The sequence below is a fragment of the Ornithorhynchus anatinus genome, chromosome 14, assembly GCF_004115215.2.
Source record: "Ornithorhynchus anatinus isolate Pmale09 chromosome 14, mOrnAna1.pri.v4, whole genome shotgun sequence".
Taxonomy (NCBI): Eukaryota; Metazoa; Chordata; class Mammalia; order Monotremata; family Ornithorhynchidae; genus Ornithorhynchus; species Ornithorhynchus anatinus.
In genome coordinates this window covers 36897043-36916410 of record NC_041741.1, presented here as the reverse complement: position 1 = coordinate 36916410, position 19368 = coordinate 36897043, and the positions used below count along the sequence as shown (strand labels likewise).

The 19368-nt window shown below is 40.7% G+C and overlaps 1 protein-coding gene across 10 annotated transcripts in view; it reads left to right on the top strand.

Moving 5' to 3' along the window:
- Positions 1–19368, top strand: part of ANKS1B (ankyrin repeat and sterile alpha motif domain containing 1B) — a 587732-nt gene that overhangs the window by 518336 nt on the left and 50028 nt on the right. For all 10 annotated transcript variants that reach the window (XM_029079026.2, XM_029079024.2, XM_029079025.2 and 7 more), the window contains 2 exons: positions 15840–15947; positions 18020–18199. In XM_029079026.2, the coding sequence (XP_028934859.1) occupies positions 15840–15947; positions 18020–18199 (288 nt within the window). The remainder of the gene's footprint in view (positions 1–15839; positions 15948–18019; positions 18200–19368) is intronic.

The window sequence follows — 19368 nt, the reverse complement described above, 5'->3', positions numbered from 1 at the left end:
AAGAGTTCACAGTCCCTGCCCACATAGAGCTTGCAGTCTAGACGGGGACACAGATATTAAATAAATAAATTACAGATAAGTACATAAGTGTTGTGGGGCTCAGAACGGGCTTCTGGTCTGTCAGGAAACTCCAGCTCATCAGGTTACAGAGATCATGGTATGTCTTTGAGACAGACACCCAGGAGGTGCTGTATGCTGATGACTGTACTTTTGAGACATAACACAAGAAGATATGCTAATCATTCTTCATCGCTTTGCAGACTTGGCACAGATATAAGGACTGACAAGTCTGCAGAAAAACAAAGTTTTGTACCAGCCAACACCGGCTACTTCCTACAAACAATTGCATACTGGCAATACAGAACTTATGCTGGCACTAAATTCTGCTTCTTAAGCAGTATGTTCTCCAAGATGAATGGATAGATAAATAGAAATGGACTCAAAAAAACCAGCAGCATAAAGTTTAAAATCATCCTGAAGGAATGTCAGGCATCGAATAAGACCATGGGGCTTGGATATACTCTACAAGACACAACAGCGTCTTGAATAGTTTCACAAGTGGCTCATGTAAAACATTCACAACATTGAATAGCATACAGCGTCCTCAATAGTGAATTATTGTTATCTGGATAATGTGCTTCTCAATAGCCTGATGATTTCATCAATTTTTTTTTTTGATAACTGAGCAGCAGGAATTGATGATGATGGTATTTTATAAGAGCTTACTATGTTCCAGGCACTGTACTAAGCCTTGAGATGGATGCAAGCAAATCAGGTTGGACGCAGTCTCCATCCCATATGGGGCTCACAGTTTCAAAACCCATTTTGCAGAGGAGGTAATTGAGGTCCAGAGAAGTGATGTGACTCGCCCAAGGTCACACAGCAGACAAGTGGTAGAGCCGGGGTGTGGTGCAGTAGGCACCTCCTAAAGGCCATTCTGGGATTCGAGATAGGACCCAGGTATCTCCTCTTGCCGTTGCAACCTCAAACTCCAATAGAGACTGGGCTATTTTGAACCTACTCTCCAGAGTCCAAGACTGCAAGATATGGAAAAGCAGCCTACCCAAATTTAGTACTGTACTCTCTCAAATATGGAAAATCATCCTCAACAATATTAAACACTGCAGTAGGGAAGAAATTGAAAAGAAATGCAGTTAGTTCTATTTCTGCCTTCCAGAAGATTACAAGAAACAATTCAGGCACCTGAAAATTAACATTTCTGCTATGCAGATACTTGAGATTTTCCAGTATATGAAAATCAAAGGTGCCAGACAGTTTTAGGGCCTATCATTCCAAATTCTTAAGCCTCCAGGTTTTAGCTACTGCCATAGGTAAATGCTTTTTCCCTCAGGTTATTAGATGATGTACTTCTCAGTCCTCTCTTTCTAGATTCTTTTCTTTTTTTCTCCTAATGTGGTCTGTCGCACTTTTCTGGCATGGACCCCTTTTGTTGTCTCCTGTCCATACATTTGTTCTTTCTTGGGTGTGTTTTTGTGTCCTTGTATGTTTATGAATGTGATTTTTGTATGGTATTTAAGTGCTTACTTTGTGTCAAGCACCATTCTAAGCCCTGGAGTAGATACAAGTTTATCAGGTTGGACACAGTCCCTTTTCCACATGGGGCTCATAGTCTTAAATTGGAGGGAGGATGATTTAATCCCCATTTTATAGATGAGGTAACAAGCACAGAGAAGTTAAGTGAGTTGCCCAAGGTCACACAGCAAGCAATTGGCAGAACTGGGATTAGAACCCAAGGCCTCTGACTCCCAGGACCATGCTCTTTTACCAGCCATGGTGCTTCTTTCCTGCGGCTATGCCACCAAGTTCCCAGTCTGCAGTCTCTGTGTATGAATAATAATAATAATCTCAAGTACTTACTATGTGCTGGGCACTTTACTAAACGAGTTTGTGCTTAGGTGGCAAAAAGGATAGAGAGGGTAGAGGTAAATGATATGAAGTAAATGATTGTTTCATTTTTAAAATACTTTTTTTTCAAGCTGTGGAGAGGGCTCTGATGCCCCACCTCGGTTTCTCCCATATATATTTCTGCCTCACTCTTTCTCCCCTCCTTCTTCCCTTTCTCTCCTGACCCTTCCTAGCCTCAGCCTGACTGGGCTGCCCTTCTCACGCCTCTGAATCCCTTTTTCCACCGTCCTGGCTGTGCTCATTCTTTGCCAACCTCTTCTTCCTTGCTTCTTCCAGATTCAGCATTTTATATTCCTAGAAAACAGCTTTCCAGAGGGAGGCAGTGCTTCATGTCACTGGGATCAGTGACACAGGAGAGAAAGCTCCTTTTGGAGCTTTCTGGGCGGAGTTGCATCTTGACAGGCAGATTGGCAGATATGCTCACCAATTAAATCCTGCTTGTGGGAATGAATCATTCATTTAATTGTATTTATTAAGCCCTTACTGTGCACAGAGCACTGTCCATAGCACAGCGTTTCTAACTGATGGACTACAATTAAAGAAGGTTGTTTGGCTGCGTAAATCTCAACAATTTGAAATTTATTGGATTTGCTCACTTATCATGTACCCAGGGAAGTTTGGCGGAAATCCTTCTTTTTCCTCTATTGCCGATTTACCTCTGATTACCCCTCGTGGAGTCTGTAGTAGCTTTCTTATTCAGTGGGGCACATGATCAGCTCATGACCTTTGGCTTGATTCACTTTACTCCAAAATATGTCAAATCTGACATAGCTACTACATATCTGTCACATCTACTACGGGGTTTGGAATTCAGCAGGAAAGTTAAGAGCCAAAGTACAAGTCAGTGAGAAAAGTGTATAAAGCATTTAAGAATGAAAAACATTAGCCTACATGTAGCATATGGCAACCTCTCCCACACTGTTCTGCCAGATTCACTGACAAGAACAGTATTTGTTCCATTTGTATTTTTTTCTGAAAAATCCTCCTGCCTGAATATGTTTATGAAAAATGTTCTGCTCTTATCAAAACATTTTAATGCAAATTCATTGAGACACACTAAAGCCCTAATGATGCTTCTCAAGGGGCTCTATCCTTTGTAGACTTCTAAATTGGGAACACATTTTAGGAGGGAAATAGAAATTAGAGGCACTTAGAATCTAAAAATTTGAACATAACGTGTGGGGGGGTATTCTAAGTGGAAATTTGGGGGAATTTTATTGAGTATCTTCTCCAGATGGGAAGAGCCCATTAACACAGCAAGGATCTGTCCTTAAGTGCAAATAATGCAGCATGGAGTGGAAGCTCTAGATGCTAAACTCTTTGTGGTATGTAACATGTCTATTAACTCTGTTGTACAGTACTCTCCCAAGCGCTTACTACAGCAGTAAGCGCACAGTAAATACTGTTGATTGATTGATTGTTGGTTAAGCATCAGTCTTTCCACTCACACAAGTGCAAGAGAAGCTTAATATCTGCACCTTTATCTTCAAGTCAAGTGTAATAATAATAATTGTGGTATTTGTTAAGGATTTACATGTGCCATGCATTGAGCTGAGCACTGGGGTGGATACAAGCAAATGGGGTTGGATACGGTCCCTGTCCCACATGGGGCTAACAGTCTCAATCCCCATTTTACAAATAAGGGAACTGAGGCCCAAAGAAGTGAAGTGACATGTCCAAGGTCACACAGCAGGCAACTGGCAGAGCCAGGATTAGAACCCTTGACTTTCTGACTCCCAGACCCGTGCTCTGTGTACTACCTCTGAGATATGTGCAGTGTTTAGTCATATAGTTATGCCTTCAGAAAAGGCAAATACATAAAAAAGTTTTATTGTGGGTTCTGTCAACTCTCCTTTCAGCTGTGAGATGGCGCAAAAGAATGGGGACAATCCCAGCCATCGGGTCAGCCCTTCAGAAACTCTGATGGAAGTGGAACTTGACCCTCATGTTCCTTTGATATTTCTGTTGAAGGAAGGTCAGAGATTTGGAGGCTGTCATATTTTATAGGTCTTATGAGTTGAAAGCAGTCTAAATTTTGGAAATAAACTGAAACGGTGTAGGAATGACATTAGGTCTTTCAGGGTCTGTGATGCAGTTTGTGAATTTCATTTATATCCTCATCACCAGTCATCCTTTTTAGGTCTAGGCTTTTGTGAATTAAGCCATTTCTTGACCACTTTATATTGTTTGACTCAACACTCTCTTCTGTTAGAAGGTATAAACCGTTTAGACTAGCTTCTAGATATCCATGATAAATATGTAATTAAGGATGTAACTACGATCCTGAAAGTACTTTTGCAAGTCTATTAAGGAATGTACTGCAGCAAAAAAATAGTGAATTTGCAATACCAATTTTCTCAAGAGATACACTGTCACCAGTCTGCTCTCATTGCCTAAGAATTGAAAAGAGTAATAGAAGAAAAAATTTAATTGGATGTATAGCTAAATGAAGGTTAAACTGTATTCTTGAGCTACAAGTTTTCTTATACATTTTCTTTGGTGATTACTGAATTGTATTACCTCATATGTATATACAAATAATTGCCATCCTTCAGGTTTACAAATGAAGAAGTTAAACGAGCATGTGGATTTTATTTTTATACCAAAAATATTTGTGTTTTTCTGGAATACACAGTTAAACTTTTGATTCGTAATTAATCCCAGAAGCTATGCCAACTTGCTGCTAAATGTTCAGAAAGGCTTAGTTTTTTGGAAACTGTTGAGTTTTTTTTATAGTCTCTCCACAGTGAATTAAGTACTGTCCAATGCATCTATAAACATGATATGATTGGTTAATGCCCAAAATATACACATCAAGTACATTGTTTTGATTTTTACAAGTGAAGATTCAAGTTCCTTTAGCCAGAATCCCAAGTTGTCTCATATTTCACCCCTGGAGAATTTTGCAGTCCAAAGCAAGGAATCTAATAAAAGTTGATAGAGCTGTCTGTGAACTTAATGCATGTGCCTGAGCTGCCTCTCCATGGCCACTAGCTCAGTGTTTTTTGAGAAGATGAGAACTTTTATCACTTGACAATAAAATAGACAAGATTTGCAGAGTTGTCCTTCAATTCAACCAGATTAGAATGCATTAACCACTACAACCTCAGAAATGATATAGATAGATAAACGGGGTGAGTGTATGTGTGTGAATGTGCATGTATAAATATATATATATATATATGTATATATATATTCATCTATTATTTCCTTTCTCTGTATTTTCTTTCGTTTGTCACCTGTGAATTTGTACGTTCTGTAGGCTCTGATCATAATAATAATAATAATAATGTTGGTATTTGTTAAGCGCTTACTATGTGCCAAGCACTGTTCTAAGCGCTGGGGTAGACACAAGGGAATCAGGTTGTCCCACGTGGGGCTCACAGTCTTAATCCCCATTTTACAGATGAGGTAACTGAGGCACCGAGAAGTTAAGTGACTTGCCCAAAGTCACACAGCTGACAAATGGCCGAGCCAGGATTTGAACCCATGACCTCTGACTCCAAAGCCCGTGTTCTTTCCACTGAGCCACGCTGCTGCTTCATGCCTGCCAACTTGATTTTATTGTATTTGGATTTGCATCTTTTATTCACACACCCTCCCCTCCACAGCACTTGTGCACGTTGTCAGTAATTTAGTTTATCCATTTGTATTAATGTCTTTCCTCCCCTCTAGTCTGTAAGTTCATTAGGGCAGAGAACGTTTCTACCAACTATTTTTATTGTACTCTCCCAAGCACTTAGTACAGTGCTTTGCACACAGCAAGTGCTCAGTAAATGCGATTGATTGTTACAGCACTTAGAACAGAGCTTGGCACAAAGTAAGCACTTAACAAATACCATAATTATTATTATTATTATTATTACAGTGCTCTGAACTCATAAGGATATACCAAGTGCTTAAAAGAATCATGATGGTGGAGGGCCTGAGTCTTCAGCCCACTGCTAAGGATTTATAATCAATCAGGATTGTAATGATAGTGATTTGCACAGCACCACTCACACTGTTACAGAAGCAAAACACATATACCTGCCCTCAAGGAGCTTAAAATCTAATGGAGGAGATAGCCAACAAAAATAAATGGCATATAGTGGAAGCAGAAATAAGAACAAGGATATAATAAGTGGTATGTTGGGGTGAATTAGCTGAATAAGTGATTCAATCTCCAGTTGAACATAAATAGATGCCTAAGTGTTGAGGATGGGTCTAAATATGAAGTGCTGAGGATGATTTTTAAATTGATGGCAACTGATGATGTGTTGGGAATAAATCAGACTTTCTGGATGAGATGAGGATTTTCAGGAGAGCTTCTATGATGGTGGAAGCTCTTGTTTGCTGGATATGATGAGGAATCCTGGTCGGGGGACAGGTGTATGAGATTGGGCATGGAAGAGTTGAGAGTGCAGTTGAGGAGCAGAGAGTGTGAGCTGGTGAATAGCAGCGTTAGTAAACTAATGTGTAATTTCTGCCTGATGCAGAGTGATATGTCTAGCCAGTGGAAGGCTTTTAAGTAACATTGTGAGTTGAACATTTTAGGAAGTTGATCCCAGAAGCAGAGTATAATATAGATTGGAAGAAGGACAGGGGAGCCACAGGCTGAAAAAGATAGCAGGAACTTACCTCTGCTCTTCACCCTTGCTACATCTGCCTCTTATGTGACCCCAGAGAAGAAATGGAGTGGGGGGATTCCCTTAGAGGATCCTGGTGGCCCTGGCCACAAATTTTGAGTTTACTGAGGAGAGAGATGCCAGATTTCACTGTGGAGGCTCTAACCTAAACCTTGTAAAACCCAAGGTCGTGAGAAATAAAGTGAATTCCCAGCAGAAAAGGGGCAGAACCAGGAATAGAACTCGAGTCCTCTGACTCCCAGGCTTGTAATTTCCCCACTAGTCTGGGCTGCTTCTCAGGTATAGGTTCTACAGATTCCTGCCAAGAGTCTTTTGGGGTGTGTCTGTCAATGCCCTTACTAACATACTACTTGCATAAAATAATGAGTGTTTTTATGTTTCTTTGGTTTTTTCAAGCATTTTCAAATACTTAATTCCTTGATTCATTCAATTGTATTTACTCAGTGTTTACAGCGTGCAGAGCACTATACCAAGTGCTTGGAAAGTACAGTTCAGCAACAGAGACAGGCCCTGCCCACAATGGGCTCACAGTCTATAAGAGGGGAGACAGACATCAAAACAGGTAAACAGGCATCAATAGCATCAATATAAATAAATAGAATTACAGATATTTATACACATCAGAACAAGTAAAACAGGCATTAATAAAAATAAATAGGATTACAGATATATATACACAAGTGCTATGGGGCGCGGGGGTAGAGCAAAGGGAGAATGTTGGGACGTGGTTGGGGGGGGCTTAGGAAAAGGGGGGGCTTAGTCTTGGAAGGCCTCTTGGAGGAGGTGAGCCCTCAGTTGGGCTTTCAAGGGGATGGGAGGAAAATGTGATTGTCCAAGACAACTTTGCAGACAGACCACTCCGCTGGCAAATGCGATCACTTTAGAAGTCTGACAGCTTGATTTAATATTCTTAATTAGGGTTGTGAAATTTGAGGTGTATAGTTTGCAAAGCCCACAGACAAATCGGAGCGTTCATTTTGATCATTTCCATTTTAAATGGCATCTTTCCCAGAGGAACGATCATCTGATACTTAATGGAAACTTAGCTTCCAAAGAAAAATTGTATCTTTCCAGCAGATTTATGACATACAGTGAAACCATGAGCACTTTATTTTTTTTTAATCTGTTTGGGGAAGGTTAAAGGAGTCTGTCAGTGATATTTGGTATCATCGTGTCATATATCTTATTGAAAGTTTCCAGATACGACTTGCCTCCCTCTCTACATCTGTAACCTGTGATTTTTTACCTCCTCTCCATCAGTTCACTTCTCCCTCTGTCAAGCACATAGCCACTTGAAATTCTTCCCATCACCCTGTGCTGTCTAAGACTCAGCATATCTAATATTACACATCCCTAATAACACCAGCTTTGGAAGCAGTGTTGCTTAGTGGATAGAGCAAGAACCTTGGAGTCGGGGTCCTGGGTTCTAATGCGGCTCTGCCCCTTGTCATATGGTCTTGGGCAAGTCATTTGACTTCTCTGTGCCTCAGTTACCTCATCTGTAAAATGGGGATTAAAGCTGTGAGCCCCATTTGGGACATGGACTGTGTCCAACCTGATTATCTTATATCTTTCGCAGCCCTTAATACAGTGCCTGGCACACAGTAAGCACTTAAATGCCGAAAAAAAAGGAAATCACACCATCGCACTACCAGGTCCTTCACTTGAGTCCTTGGACTCATCTTTCATTCTTTCAGATATCCTAATAACTAGCTTTGCACTACCATTTCCTCTACCATAATTTGTTTTAAAGTCAGTCTCCCCCTCTAGATTGTCAGCTCTTTGTGAATGGGATCATGACTACCAACTCTAGCGGATTGTACTCTCCAGGGGCTTATCACGGTGCTGTGCACAAAGTAAGCACTCAGTAAATACCAATGATTCAATCTGATTCAATCTGCCACCAGGATGTACTGATATTTTGTCTCCAAATCCACCACTTGTTAGATATGGTCTTTTCTCAGCTATGGCCCAGTTTGTACCTTCTGTCATAAAGTATCATACTTGCTTATTGTCCCTCATACCTCTCACCTGTGATCCCTTTTTTTTAATGGTATTTAGCACTGGAGTAGGCACAAGCTAATCGGGTGGACACAGTCTGTATCCCTCGCAGGGCTCACAGTTTTGATCCCCATTTTACAATTGAGGTAACTGAGGCACAGAGAAGTTAAGTGACTTGCCCAATTTCATACAGCAGACAAGTTGGCAGAGTGAGGATTAGAAGCCACATCCTCTGCCTCCCAGGCCAATGCTTTTTCCACTAGGCCATACTGCTTCTAACTGATTCCCAAGTGCCGTCTATTTCCTAGTCATGGTTATGAACCTTAGGATGAAAGGTTTAAAAAAGGGAAAAAGGAGCTTGGTGTAACACATTTCATGTGGACCTTGAGCCACCAATTGCGAATCATTACATCTGTAAGTGTCAATAAAATTTATCATAATTAAAGTTATTCTCATTAAATAATGAGAATTGAAAATGTGCTCTATCCACTAGGGCACACTCTTTCCGTTTCTCTCTGGAGGAGCTTCTGTACGAGCCTTTGGGCAGGGTTGAGCTCCCTCTGAGAGGCACAGAGAAGTTAAGTGATTTGTCCAAGGCCATACAGCCGGCAAGAGGCCGAGCTGGGATTAGAACCCAGGTCCTCTGACTCTCAGGCCCAGGCTTTGTCCATTAGGCCATGCTGCTTCCCAATCTACTCATTGGACCTTGATCTCACTGAAACAAAATATCAGTACATCTTGGCCTCTGTGCCTCAGTTTCCTCAACTGTAAAATGGGGGTTCGATATCTTTACACCTTCGTACTGAGATCCCCTTGTGGGACAGGGACGGTGTTTGACCTGATCAACTTGTGTCTACCCCAGAAATGAGAACAGTGCTTGACACATACTAAGCCCTTACAAATACCATTAAAAAAGAGAAGTGAAGGGTGCAGATTTAGATGTCATAGATTAGTGAGGTAAGGAAGGAGAGAGCAGATCGAGTGCCTTAAAGTAGGTGGTAAGGAGTTTCTGTTGGATTCAGAGAGGTAGATAGACAACCATTGGAGGTTTTTGAGGCGTGGAGGGGATATGGACTGAATTTAAAAAATAAAAATAAAAATGATTTGGGCAGTGTAGTAAAGTTTGGACTGGAGAGGGCATAGGCAGGAGGTCAATGAGGAGGCTCATGCAGTAGTCAGGGTGGGAAATGAGTGTCTGGTAGCTGCTAGGATGGAGGAGAAAGTATGGATTCTAGAGATGTGAGGGTAGTACCTTCAGGATTTCATGACAGGTTGAATGTTGATGAGTTGAGGATATGGCCAGGGTTACGGGTTGGGATGTGGGACAGGGAAGATGGTGGTGTTGCCTGCAGCGCTAGTAAAATCATGAGGAGACCAGGATTTGCACTGGAAGATGAGAGTTCTGTTTTGGACACATTGAGTCTGAGGTGTCTGTGGGACATCCAAGTAGTGATGTCCTGAAGACAGGAGGAAATGTGAGACTCCAGGGAAGGAGAGAGGTCAGGGCTGGAGAGGAAGATTTGGGACTCATGCACGTAGAGATGGTAGTTGGAAACATGGGAATAAGTGAGTTCTCCAAGAGAGTGGGTGTAGATGGAGAATAAAAGGGGAACTTTGAGGCACCCCCACATGTAAATAGGAAATATGAGTGGATTCATGTTGACAGGGGAAATCCATGATGCTTTGACAGGTATCTGAGAAATCTTAAAATTGGCCTACGACTCAGTATGAGGGTAGTTAAAGAGTGCTTTTTTTTTGGTCTTTATTTTCAAGTGACTTTTGGTTTTTCAATATTTCTCAAATGGTGTAGTGGGAGAGGAGTCATTTTAGTATCAGAGCAGCTTTTTATACCGTGCGTGTATTTTTTTCTTGTGCAACAGTTACTTCCACCTTTGAATAATCTAAAAGTTTGTGTAATCAAAATAAGTAACCAGAAATTATTTTGCACTTTCACTTTAGAAGAACTAGCCAAAATCAGATTTGCTGAAGCAATTTTCTAGTATGGGATCATTTTTCACATCTGTTAGAACATAATAATTCATAAAAAAATCAGTTTCTTCTCCAGGAGGAATTTCCGAGAGCACCACGAAGATATAACAGATCCTCAGATGAAAATGTTTTCTAGGGCCCTTAAAACACTCACAAGCAATTATAATCCTAGGTCTCTTTTTCTATTTGCTTATGATTAGTGCCTCCAAGTTTCTTAGAGAAAAAACAAGTTCAATAAGTATCTCCCTGTCACTATCTCTTTCTCCTTTTTCACTCTGTAACTTGGCACCTCTTTCCCATAGGTTGCTAAATTCTGCAGAACCCAATTGTATGGCATCTGTCATGCAAACTGTTATCTGCAGTTAGATCAGATAATTACCAAATGAAGTAATAACGGAAGAGAAACTGAGACATCTAGGCAAGAGAGGAGAGGACAGTTTTTTTAGATGAGGAGGAAGATTGAAGGAATGCAGCTCCAGATGGCAGGATTAGGTCATTTTTCCCAATAATAATAATAACTATGCTATTTGTTAAGTGCTTACTATTTGCCAGGCACTAATCTAAACGTTGGAGTAGTTCTAATTAGTTGGATACAATCCCTGCCCATAGAGGACTCACAGTCAATATCCCCATTTTATAGATGAGGAAACTGAGGCACAGAGAAGTTAAATGACTTACCTAGGGTTACACAGCAGATAAGTGGCAGAGCCGGGATTAGAGGCCAGGTTCTTCTGGCTCCCAGGCCCATTCTCTATCCATTAGGCCACGCTGCTTCTCTAGTTCCTTCACCACTGGGATCAGATCTGAGAATTTATCAGGTCCCATCTGATTGACGTGGGGCAGGGACTGAGTCCAACCTGATTATGTTGTATCCCAGTGCTTAGTATAGTACCTTAGTATGCGCTTACCAATACTATTATTATTATTATTATCATTGCAATTCTGGAAGGAAGTAATTTTGAAAGGGCTATTGAAATAGGCTGCCCTGAGGAAGATTGGTGCAGAAAGCTTCCCTTTCTTCTACTAGCCTTGCTGCAGGAATAATAGTAGTTGTGGATGAACAAAAATTCAAGTCCAGAAAAAAACACATTTTTTTACGAGCATGTACATTTGAAAATAAGGTTCATAAGTTAGAGAGACCCAGTTTAGAATATTTGCAATAAGGATCTTGACTGGTTTTAAATACTGCTAATATGATGCCACATTTGTGTGGGATGGCCTCTGCTGTTTGAAAAGATCCAGAAGAGATTGGGCAAGGGTGGTTTCACCTAAAATGGATATGCCGTGTCCAAATGCAGTAAAAGATGGTTTTATACCAATGAAAAAAGTCAGAGCAAAAAGAAAAAATTAGTTTTATGCTAGGCATAATAAAAATAGCTTGTGTTCAGCATCTGTACATGTGTATTCCTTGGGGAATTGTCTAGCTACATGTGTTATTTCACGTCTGTCATCCACATCTGAGCTCCAAAACATAACAAATGCAAAATGTAACACTCAGGAACATTATGTGAATTTGTGATTCTCCCTGGAGGACTCAATCCACCAAGCAATAAATAGATTCCATGCAGAACATGGAAACATACTGTAACTACACAAATTTCCTCAGTGACTCAAACTCCCTATATTTTTCTTTTAGTATTTCATACCAAGTGTAGTTAAACATGTACATGTAAATTGCAGGTACAGGCATTTTTCAGCAGGTAATATGTATGGCATCAGAATGGGAGGTATATTGTACCATCTTATAAGTGTTGTGACATACTCTGACATAAGTTCTCTAGTATCACATTAGCAGCTTGGAGACATTGTCTAGGTGAATTCCCACTGCTAAATCCCAGAAGCAGAGATTACCTCATATAATGACAATGATACGATATCTCACAACTCCAACTACATAATTTCACTCACTTCTTGCTGGGAGGTGAACTAGTCTCACCTCTCCTCTCTCATCTCCAGCCCCTTGCTCATGTGTCCTTCCCCCTGTCTGGGATTCCTTCCCCCTTTAAATCCTCCAGGCCTCAACTCTCCCCACCATTAGACCTTCCTGAAATCCCACTTCCTTCAGGAGGTGTTCTTCAATTAATTTTCTTCTCCTCAGTCATATATTGAGATCCATCACGTCAGCATGTATCACATTTACTCACATAATTTCCTCCACCAGTTTATTTGTCCCAACCCCACTTTTTGAAGAGGAAATAATAGATTTATAAGCAGTATTAACTGTGGTCACTAGGATAGAAAGAGAAGGGCCCCAATGTTCCAGGCTACTGCTGGGTGGGGGTTGTGCAAACTCCAGGTAGGAAGAGGAAGTAAGGAGGGACGGTTAATTTTTTGAATGACTAATGTGCAGCACTTGGGAGGGTATGAGATAAGCTGTGGTCTCAGATGCCTTCTTTAATTTGTCTTCCTCATTCTCTTCTATCCTCCTTTTTTTCTCTTTTTTTTAATCTTTTGCTCTCTCGAGAATCGGCCTTTCTACACTTGCTGTCTCTACTTCCTCTCCTCCAGTCCTCTCCCTCACCCCCTCCAATCTGACTTCCACCCCCTTCTCTCCACAGTAACTGTACTCCCAAAGGTCATCAGTGATCTTCTTGCCCAATCCGCCTCGACCTCTCAGCTGTCTTCAACACTTGTCAACTACCTCCTTCTCTTGGACATTATCCAACTTTGGCTTCACTGACACTGTCCTCTCCTGTTTCTCCTATCTCTCTGATTCCTCATTCTCAGTCTCTTCGATGGCCTTCTTCTCTGCTTCCCACCCCTAACTGTGGGAGTCCCTCAAGGCTCAGTTCTGGATCCCTTTCTATTCTGCATCTACACCCACTCTCTTGGAGAACTCAGCTGCTCCCACAGCTTTAACTGCCACCTCTTCAGGTGATTCCCAAATGTACATCTCCAATCCTGATCTCTCTCCATCTCTACAGTCTCTTATTTCCTCCTTTCTCCAGTGCATCCCTACTTGGATGTCTTACCAGCACCTCTCACTTACCATGTCCAAAATGCAACTCCTTATCTTCCCACCCAAACTATGACCTCCTCATGATTTATCTATCACTGTAGACAGCACCACCATCCTCTCTGTCTCACAAGTCTGTAACCTTGGCATTATCCTTGACTCATCTCTTCCATTAAACCCAAATAAAATATGTGGGTGAATGTAGGAACTGAAGTCAGATTTCATGGGACAGGGAATATGTGGCAGAAGATTTGAGCATAATTGTCTCATTTAACTGTCAACTTTGAATTATAAATTATATTATGTGAAGATTGGTTAGGCAGCAGCTGGGGTTCAAATATGGAAGGAATAGCCAGGTCTTTTTTTTACTATACCTGCTTAGGGAATATAACTGGCCTCAAAATTCCATAGAGACCCATCTATATATGTGGGTGGGTAAAAATCACACAATTCTCTAACCAAGAACTAGAATTAAACCAGTAAATCATTATAAAAGTAGACCAATATCTACTCTTGGGCATCATAAATATCACTGCAGCGACATGGTACCTTTTCAAGGTTAGTCAGATTTGTTAATACAAAGTTCCAGTATTGTATTCAGCATACTGATAAGTACATCTCTGTGAAAACTATACAGTTTCCTTGGGTCTGTATATTTCCATGAGCTCAGACACATTAAATACTAGTTTTCTGTGGGCTAAATTATCTGTGAGGTATTACTGAGACTTGAAAATGTATTCCTTTCCAAGCCAAAACCCAATTGCATTTAAGCAAGTTATTTAAATGTAGTTATTCCTATTGAATTTCATTTTGGTTTTCCCAACCAGAAAGCATTTAAGTACATGTAATAACTTTGAGAATTTGATTTTCATTTGGTCGTCTTTCCAAAACCATCCTGTTCTTCAGATACCAGGGATCTGAATTGTTGGAAGGGAGATGTTTTTCAGAAGTGCCAGTGTGTTCTACTCAGCCAGTTCACTTTCCGTAATTATGTTTCCCTATGACATCACCTCATTCCCTCATTTAAAACAGTGCTAAGACTTTGTATTGAGCTAAGGCACGTACAAGGACTTTTTATAGCCATTACTTTCAGTTTATTCATAGAGAATGTGACATCGTGTTTGCATGTTTCAAAAAGCAAAATGTGTCTGCAATAGTAAATATCCTTCAGATTTTCAAATGGGAGATCCTTCAACACAGTGCATCATCTATTTAGTATTAGTAACAGAAAGCTAGTTAATCAATTGATGGCATTTATTGAGCACTTACTGTGTGCAGAACACTGAACTAAGTGCTTGGGAGTAAGTAGGTATGATTCATGTCCTCAAGGATCTTATAGTCTAGTAGTGGAGATCAACATTACAATAAGTAGGTAGGGAAAGCACCTGAAAATGAAGATATGAACATGAATACTTAAGCATAACAGAATACAGACCACTTATCACTTACCCTCTTTTTTATATTTTGAAATTAGCACAAATACAAAATCAGTGATTATCGAAACTCATATTTGCCCTGTTTTGGTAAATGAAATTGAGTTTAAAGTATTTGTAGCCACGTTTTTAAATTGTTTTCTAAATGTAATACAAAAGCTTAGAACAGGATTCTCTTAAAAGTTCCCCCAGATGTGGCATAAGACTACCGAGTAGTTTTTAAACTTATTGGGATTGTATGTGAACTGCTGTACAGTGGATTAGTGTATTCTGATGTGACTGAATTGGGGGCAGTTCTGCAGTGCCTGCAGCAATTGTTGTTGCCCGGTACCCTCTCTATTTCATGCTTCTCGAGGTTTTGCACACACCAACTCTTATTTTCCTCCCTCTAATTTTTCCTCCTGGGTTGTCCTCCATTTCCCTTTCTGCCACCTCTGCTCCCCTTGGGTGCATGTATTTTGATTACTAGCCTGCTCTCTACCCTGTACCTCCTCCACCTCTATCATCTCCACTCATCTTGGAGAATTGCTATTTTCTCTCCATTTCAAAGATAGTTTTTTCATTCATGTTTTCCCTTCAACTAATCTACCAGCACTCAGCTGCACTTTCTTTCCTCATTGGCTCTCTTCCCTGGCTACTCTCCCACACTGTTTTCCATTGCTTCCCTTGTTTTCTACTCCACTTTGCTTCTCAGAAGCTAGCTGCTTAGCTTCCCAATTCTGCCTTCCACAGTCTTCTTAATTCCCTACCATTCTATTCTCTGCTTTTTCTCCCGTTCTTGCTCATTTTTCACACGTAACTATTGTAGTAATGCGAGTATCTCTGAGCTCCATCATGCTGTGGTTTTCTTTCTGTTGTTTTTTTTCCACAGTAAAATATGTTCAAAGCAAACGTGTTCTGTTTTAGGTTTTAAAAATCAGTTTGATTGGCCACCGGAAGCGTATTTTGGCATCTCTGGGAGACAGACTGCACGAGGATCCTCCCCAGAAACCGCCACGGTCCATCACCCTCAGGGTAAGTGTCCAACACCTTGTATCAGTCCTTCCCGATTATCCTTTACAAGCCCTGTACTGTATGGCATTAGAACTTGTCGCTGATCCTGTACAAGTACCGTACTGTACGATATGAGAACTTGTCGATGAAGAGAACCCAGCCATTTCTCTTGAGCCGACCCCAGATAAAAGTCTCATTCTCTTGACAAGTCTTAAAAACTGGAGGTTTGTTGTTCCCAAAGCCTGCATGTGGACACTTGATTATTGACATTGCAGCTATTAGAATTTAGAGAAAATCTCTGTCCGGTTTTGAAGGTCTGAGGGTGAGCGGGAGGGGCAGTGAGAGACCTGGCTTCTGCACAGTATGACCTAACCGACCGACCCCACGACCATTCCTCCTTTGTATTGTATTAATTGGCTCTCTTGTGGTCTCTCCTACCACTCCTGCCATGGTGTCCCCCTATCGTACCCCCACTGTGGAGGCCCCAGACATGAGATGGGGTCCTTTGACTAGTGGTCTTTAACTGCAGAACTGCAGTATAGTACAGCCTGGCTGATCACTGCTATCAAGGGCTGTTTCTGGTGTCTTCCTCATGCGCATCATCGCTTTGGTTCACGAAAGTCAGTTTTCTGCACCCACAATCCCATTTTCAGTGTCTCGGGAAAAGTTTCTGGCAATAACTTCCCATTGCAAAAGAGCATTTTCAAACTGCTATTTTTCCAAAATAGAGCTGGTAATAAAATGCAATAGAATTCACAAGGAAAATTAACTTTAATGAGCAGTTTAACTTTTTTTTTTAGAAGGTGTGAGATCTCCGGTCTCCGAAGCTATGCTGTAGGATGCAGAAGAGGAACAGAACAGGGAAAAGTCAGCTGAAAGGCCCAAACCAGCAGCATAGCGTAGTGGATAGAGTTGGGTCGGGGAATCAGAGGACATGGATTCTAATCCCAGCTCTGCCACTTGACTGCTATGTGGGCCTTGGGCGAGTCATTTAACTTCTGTATCTCAGTTTCCTCATCTGTAAAATGGGGATTCAATACCTGTTCTCCCTCCTACTTAGACCTGAGCCTCATTTGGTATAGGGATTGTTTTCGACCTGATTATCTTGTATCTTGTCCAGTGGTTAGTACGGTGCTTGTCACAGACTAAGTGCTTAATACCACAGTTGTAATTATTATTGGATCATTGGGAGGCATGAGAACAAGATCCACTAGATAATTTGGTTACAAGCTGCAGCCACTCTTAATAAGGCTAATGAGCTTTAGCTGCCTTTTAAAAATGATATAAATGCATAAAGTTCTCTATGTATGTGCCTTATAAGTTTACTCAAAAGGTCAGTTTTGCAGAGGAGGATTTTGAGGCATGAAAAAATATACTTGTTTAGACTTACACCATAGTTTCAGGGGTCAACCCACCTCTTCCCCAGATTCCTCCCCAGCTTCCCTCCCATATAATGGTCTTCTTGCTTTTGGCAAACCTTCTTGCAGCCTTTCTCTCCCAGAGCTCCCTCCCAGTATAAATGTAACTCTGCTTCCCCTCCTACTTGGATCCCTATCCGCTAGATCCTTTCCCATTCCCCAAAACTGATAACCTTACTACATTCGACCTATGGATTTTGTAGACACTTGTTTCACATGCCACGTCACACTCAACCTCGAGTTCGGATCTCTTCTGATAAAATAGCACCAAAAACCCTTGTTCCCATCTGATGTTTATTGCCACTGCAATGGACATGCAGTTGCAGGTCTTTGGGGCTCCAAAGCCCCCATATGGATACCCAGTTTCTAATTCCTCCGCATAGATGTTGGGGTTTAACTGACGGCAACAAATCTTAGGCATTTACCTGGAGTGCTGGCTACAGAAAATAAGGGCTTGATGATTTCCACTCTGTCTTTTCAAATGTAGCCCTTAGAAGAAGAACTGCTGACTCGATGACAGCAGGCAACTAATGAAATGGAGGATCGTGAGGAAGTCTTGGTGGTCAGCTTCAAAACTGCCCTGGAATCTGAACTCTGTCAGGAGTTCACATTTTTGAAATGAAAGAATAACCTTTCGATTATGGTTTTTTTTTTCCATGATGTGTTTCCCTTTAGGAACCCAGTGGTAATCACACTCCTCCTCAGCTGTCTCCATCACTTAGCCAAAGCACTTACACCACTGGTGGCTCTCTGGACGTTCCGCATATTATCATGCAGGGGGATGCAAGGAGAAGAAGAAATGAAAACTATTTCGATGATATTCCCCGATCAAAACTGGAGAGACAGATGGCTCAGGTACAGTGGAAAAAGAAACGGTTTTTCTGGGGCAACAAGTATTCTATTCTACAATAGTAACCTTGACTTTTTGTACTTATGCCGTATATTTCTTCCCACAAACTGTCAGCTGGACTGTAACTTTAGCTTTTTTTATCTTTTCTCATATAGGAAATGAATTGTCAGAACTCATTATAGCACTCACCCTACTCAAATTATTTACCCAAAGGGAGAGACATTATAAGATAAAGAAGCAAGTTATGTATTAAAAAAAATGTTGAAAACTGGATATCTGAGGGCTGAAATGAGTAGGAAGGAAACCTGGATTTTGATTCCTTTCAGGTTTAAATATATATTTGTATTGCTGTGAGAAATTTTAAAAGTAACATGATTTTGTTTTGCATTTCCAGATACAAATGTAGTTGATAATTTGGTTACAAGCTGCAACCACTCTTAATAAGGCCAGTGAGCTTTAGCTGCCTTTTAAAAATGATATAAATGCATAAAGTTCTCTATGTATGTGCCTTAGAAGTTTACTCAAAAGGTCAGTTTTGCAGAGGAGGATTTTGAGGCATGAAAAAATATACTTGTCTAGACTTACACCATAGTTTTAGGGGTCAACCCATTTCTCATATTCTGTATTGGTGATTCAGAAATCTTCTCGTCATCCTAGGGACTTGAGATAAATATGTCAGGCTAAAAGTTTAAATTTTTTCTTGACTTTTTTTTCCACTTTTTTCTTGGAAATCTTATTCCTAAGTCCAGCTCTTTAGGTAGACAATCAGATTGTAGCTCTCTAATGGAAGAATATGTTCAGTGCACATATCAGAAAGAATAGCAGGCATCAAGCTAGTCTTGCCAGAAAAACCTTGGAGGATAAAGGGGATTGTTGGGGCCTGTCATGGTTACATTCTTTTAGCACTCACTGTTCTTCAAAAAGCGAGAGTCAATGTCAAGTAATTTGGGGAATTAGATTGGCAGTACAATTGAAGTGAAAAAAATCAAAACAAAAGCACCTAGTTGCTTCTCTACCAATTGATCTGATTTCTGTAATTGTTTATGTTTTAGATGTAAAGACATGTAGTTAATTTTGTTAATATTATTTGTTTTATAACTACTTGGTAGATTTTGTGGATATAGTCAAATATAGGGCCCTGTAGATTTATATTACTAAGAGTACTTGTCACTTA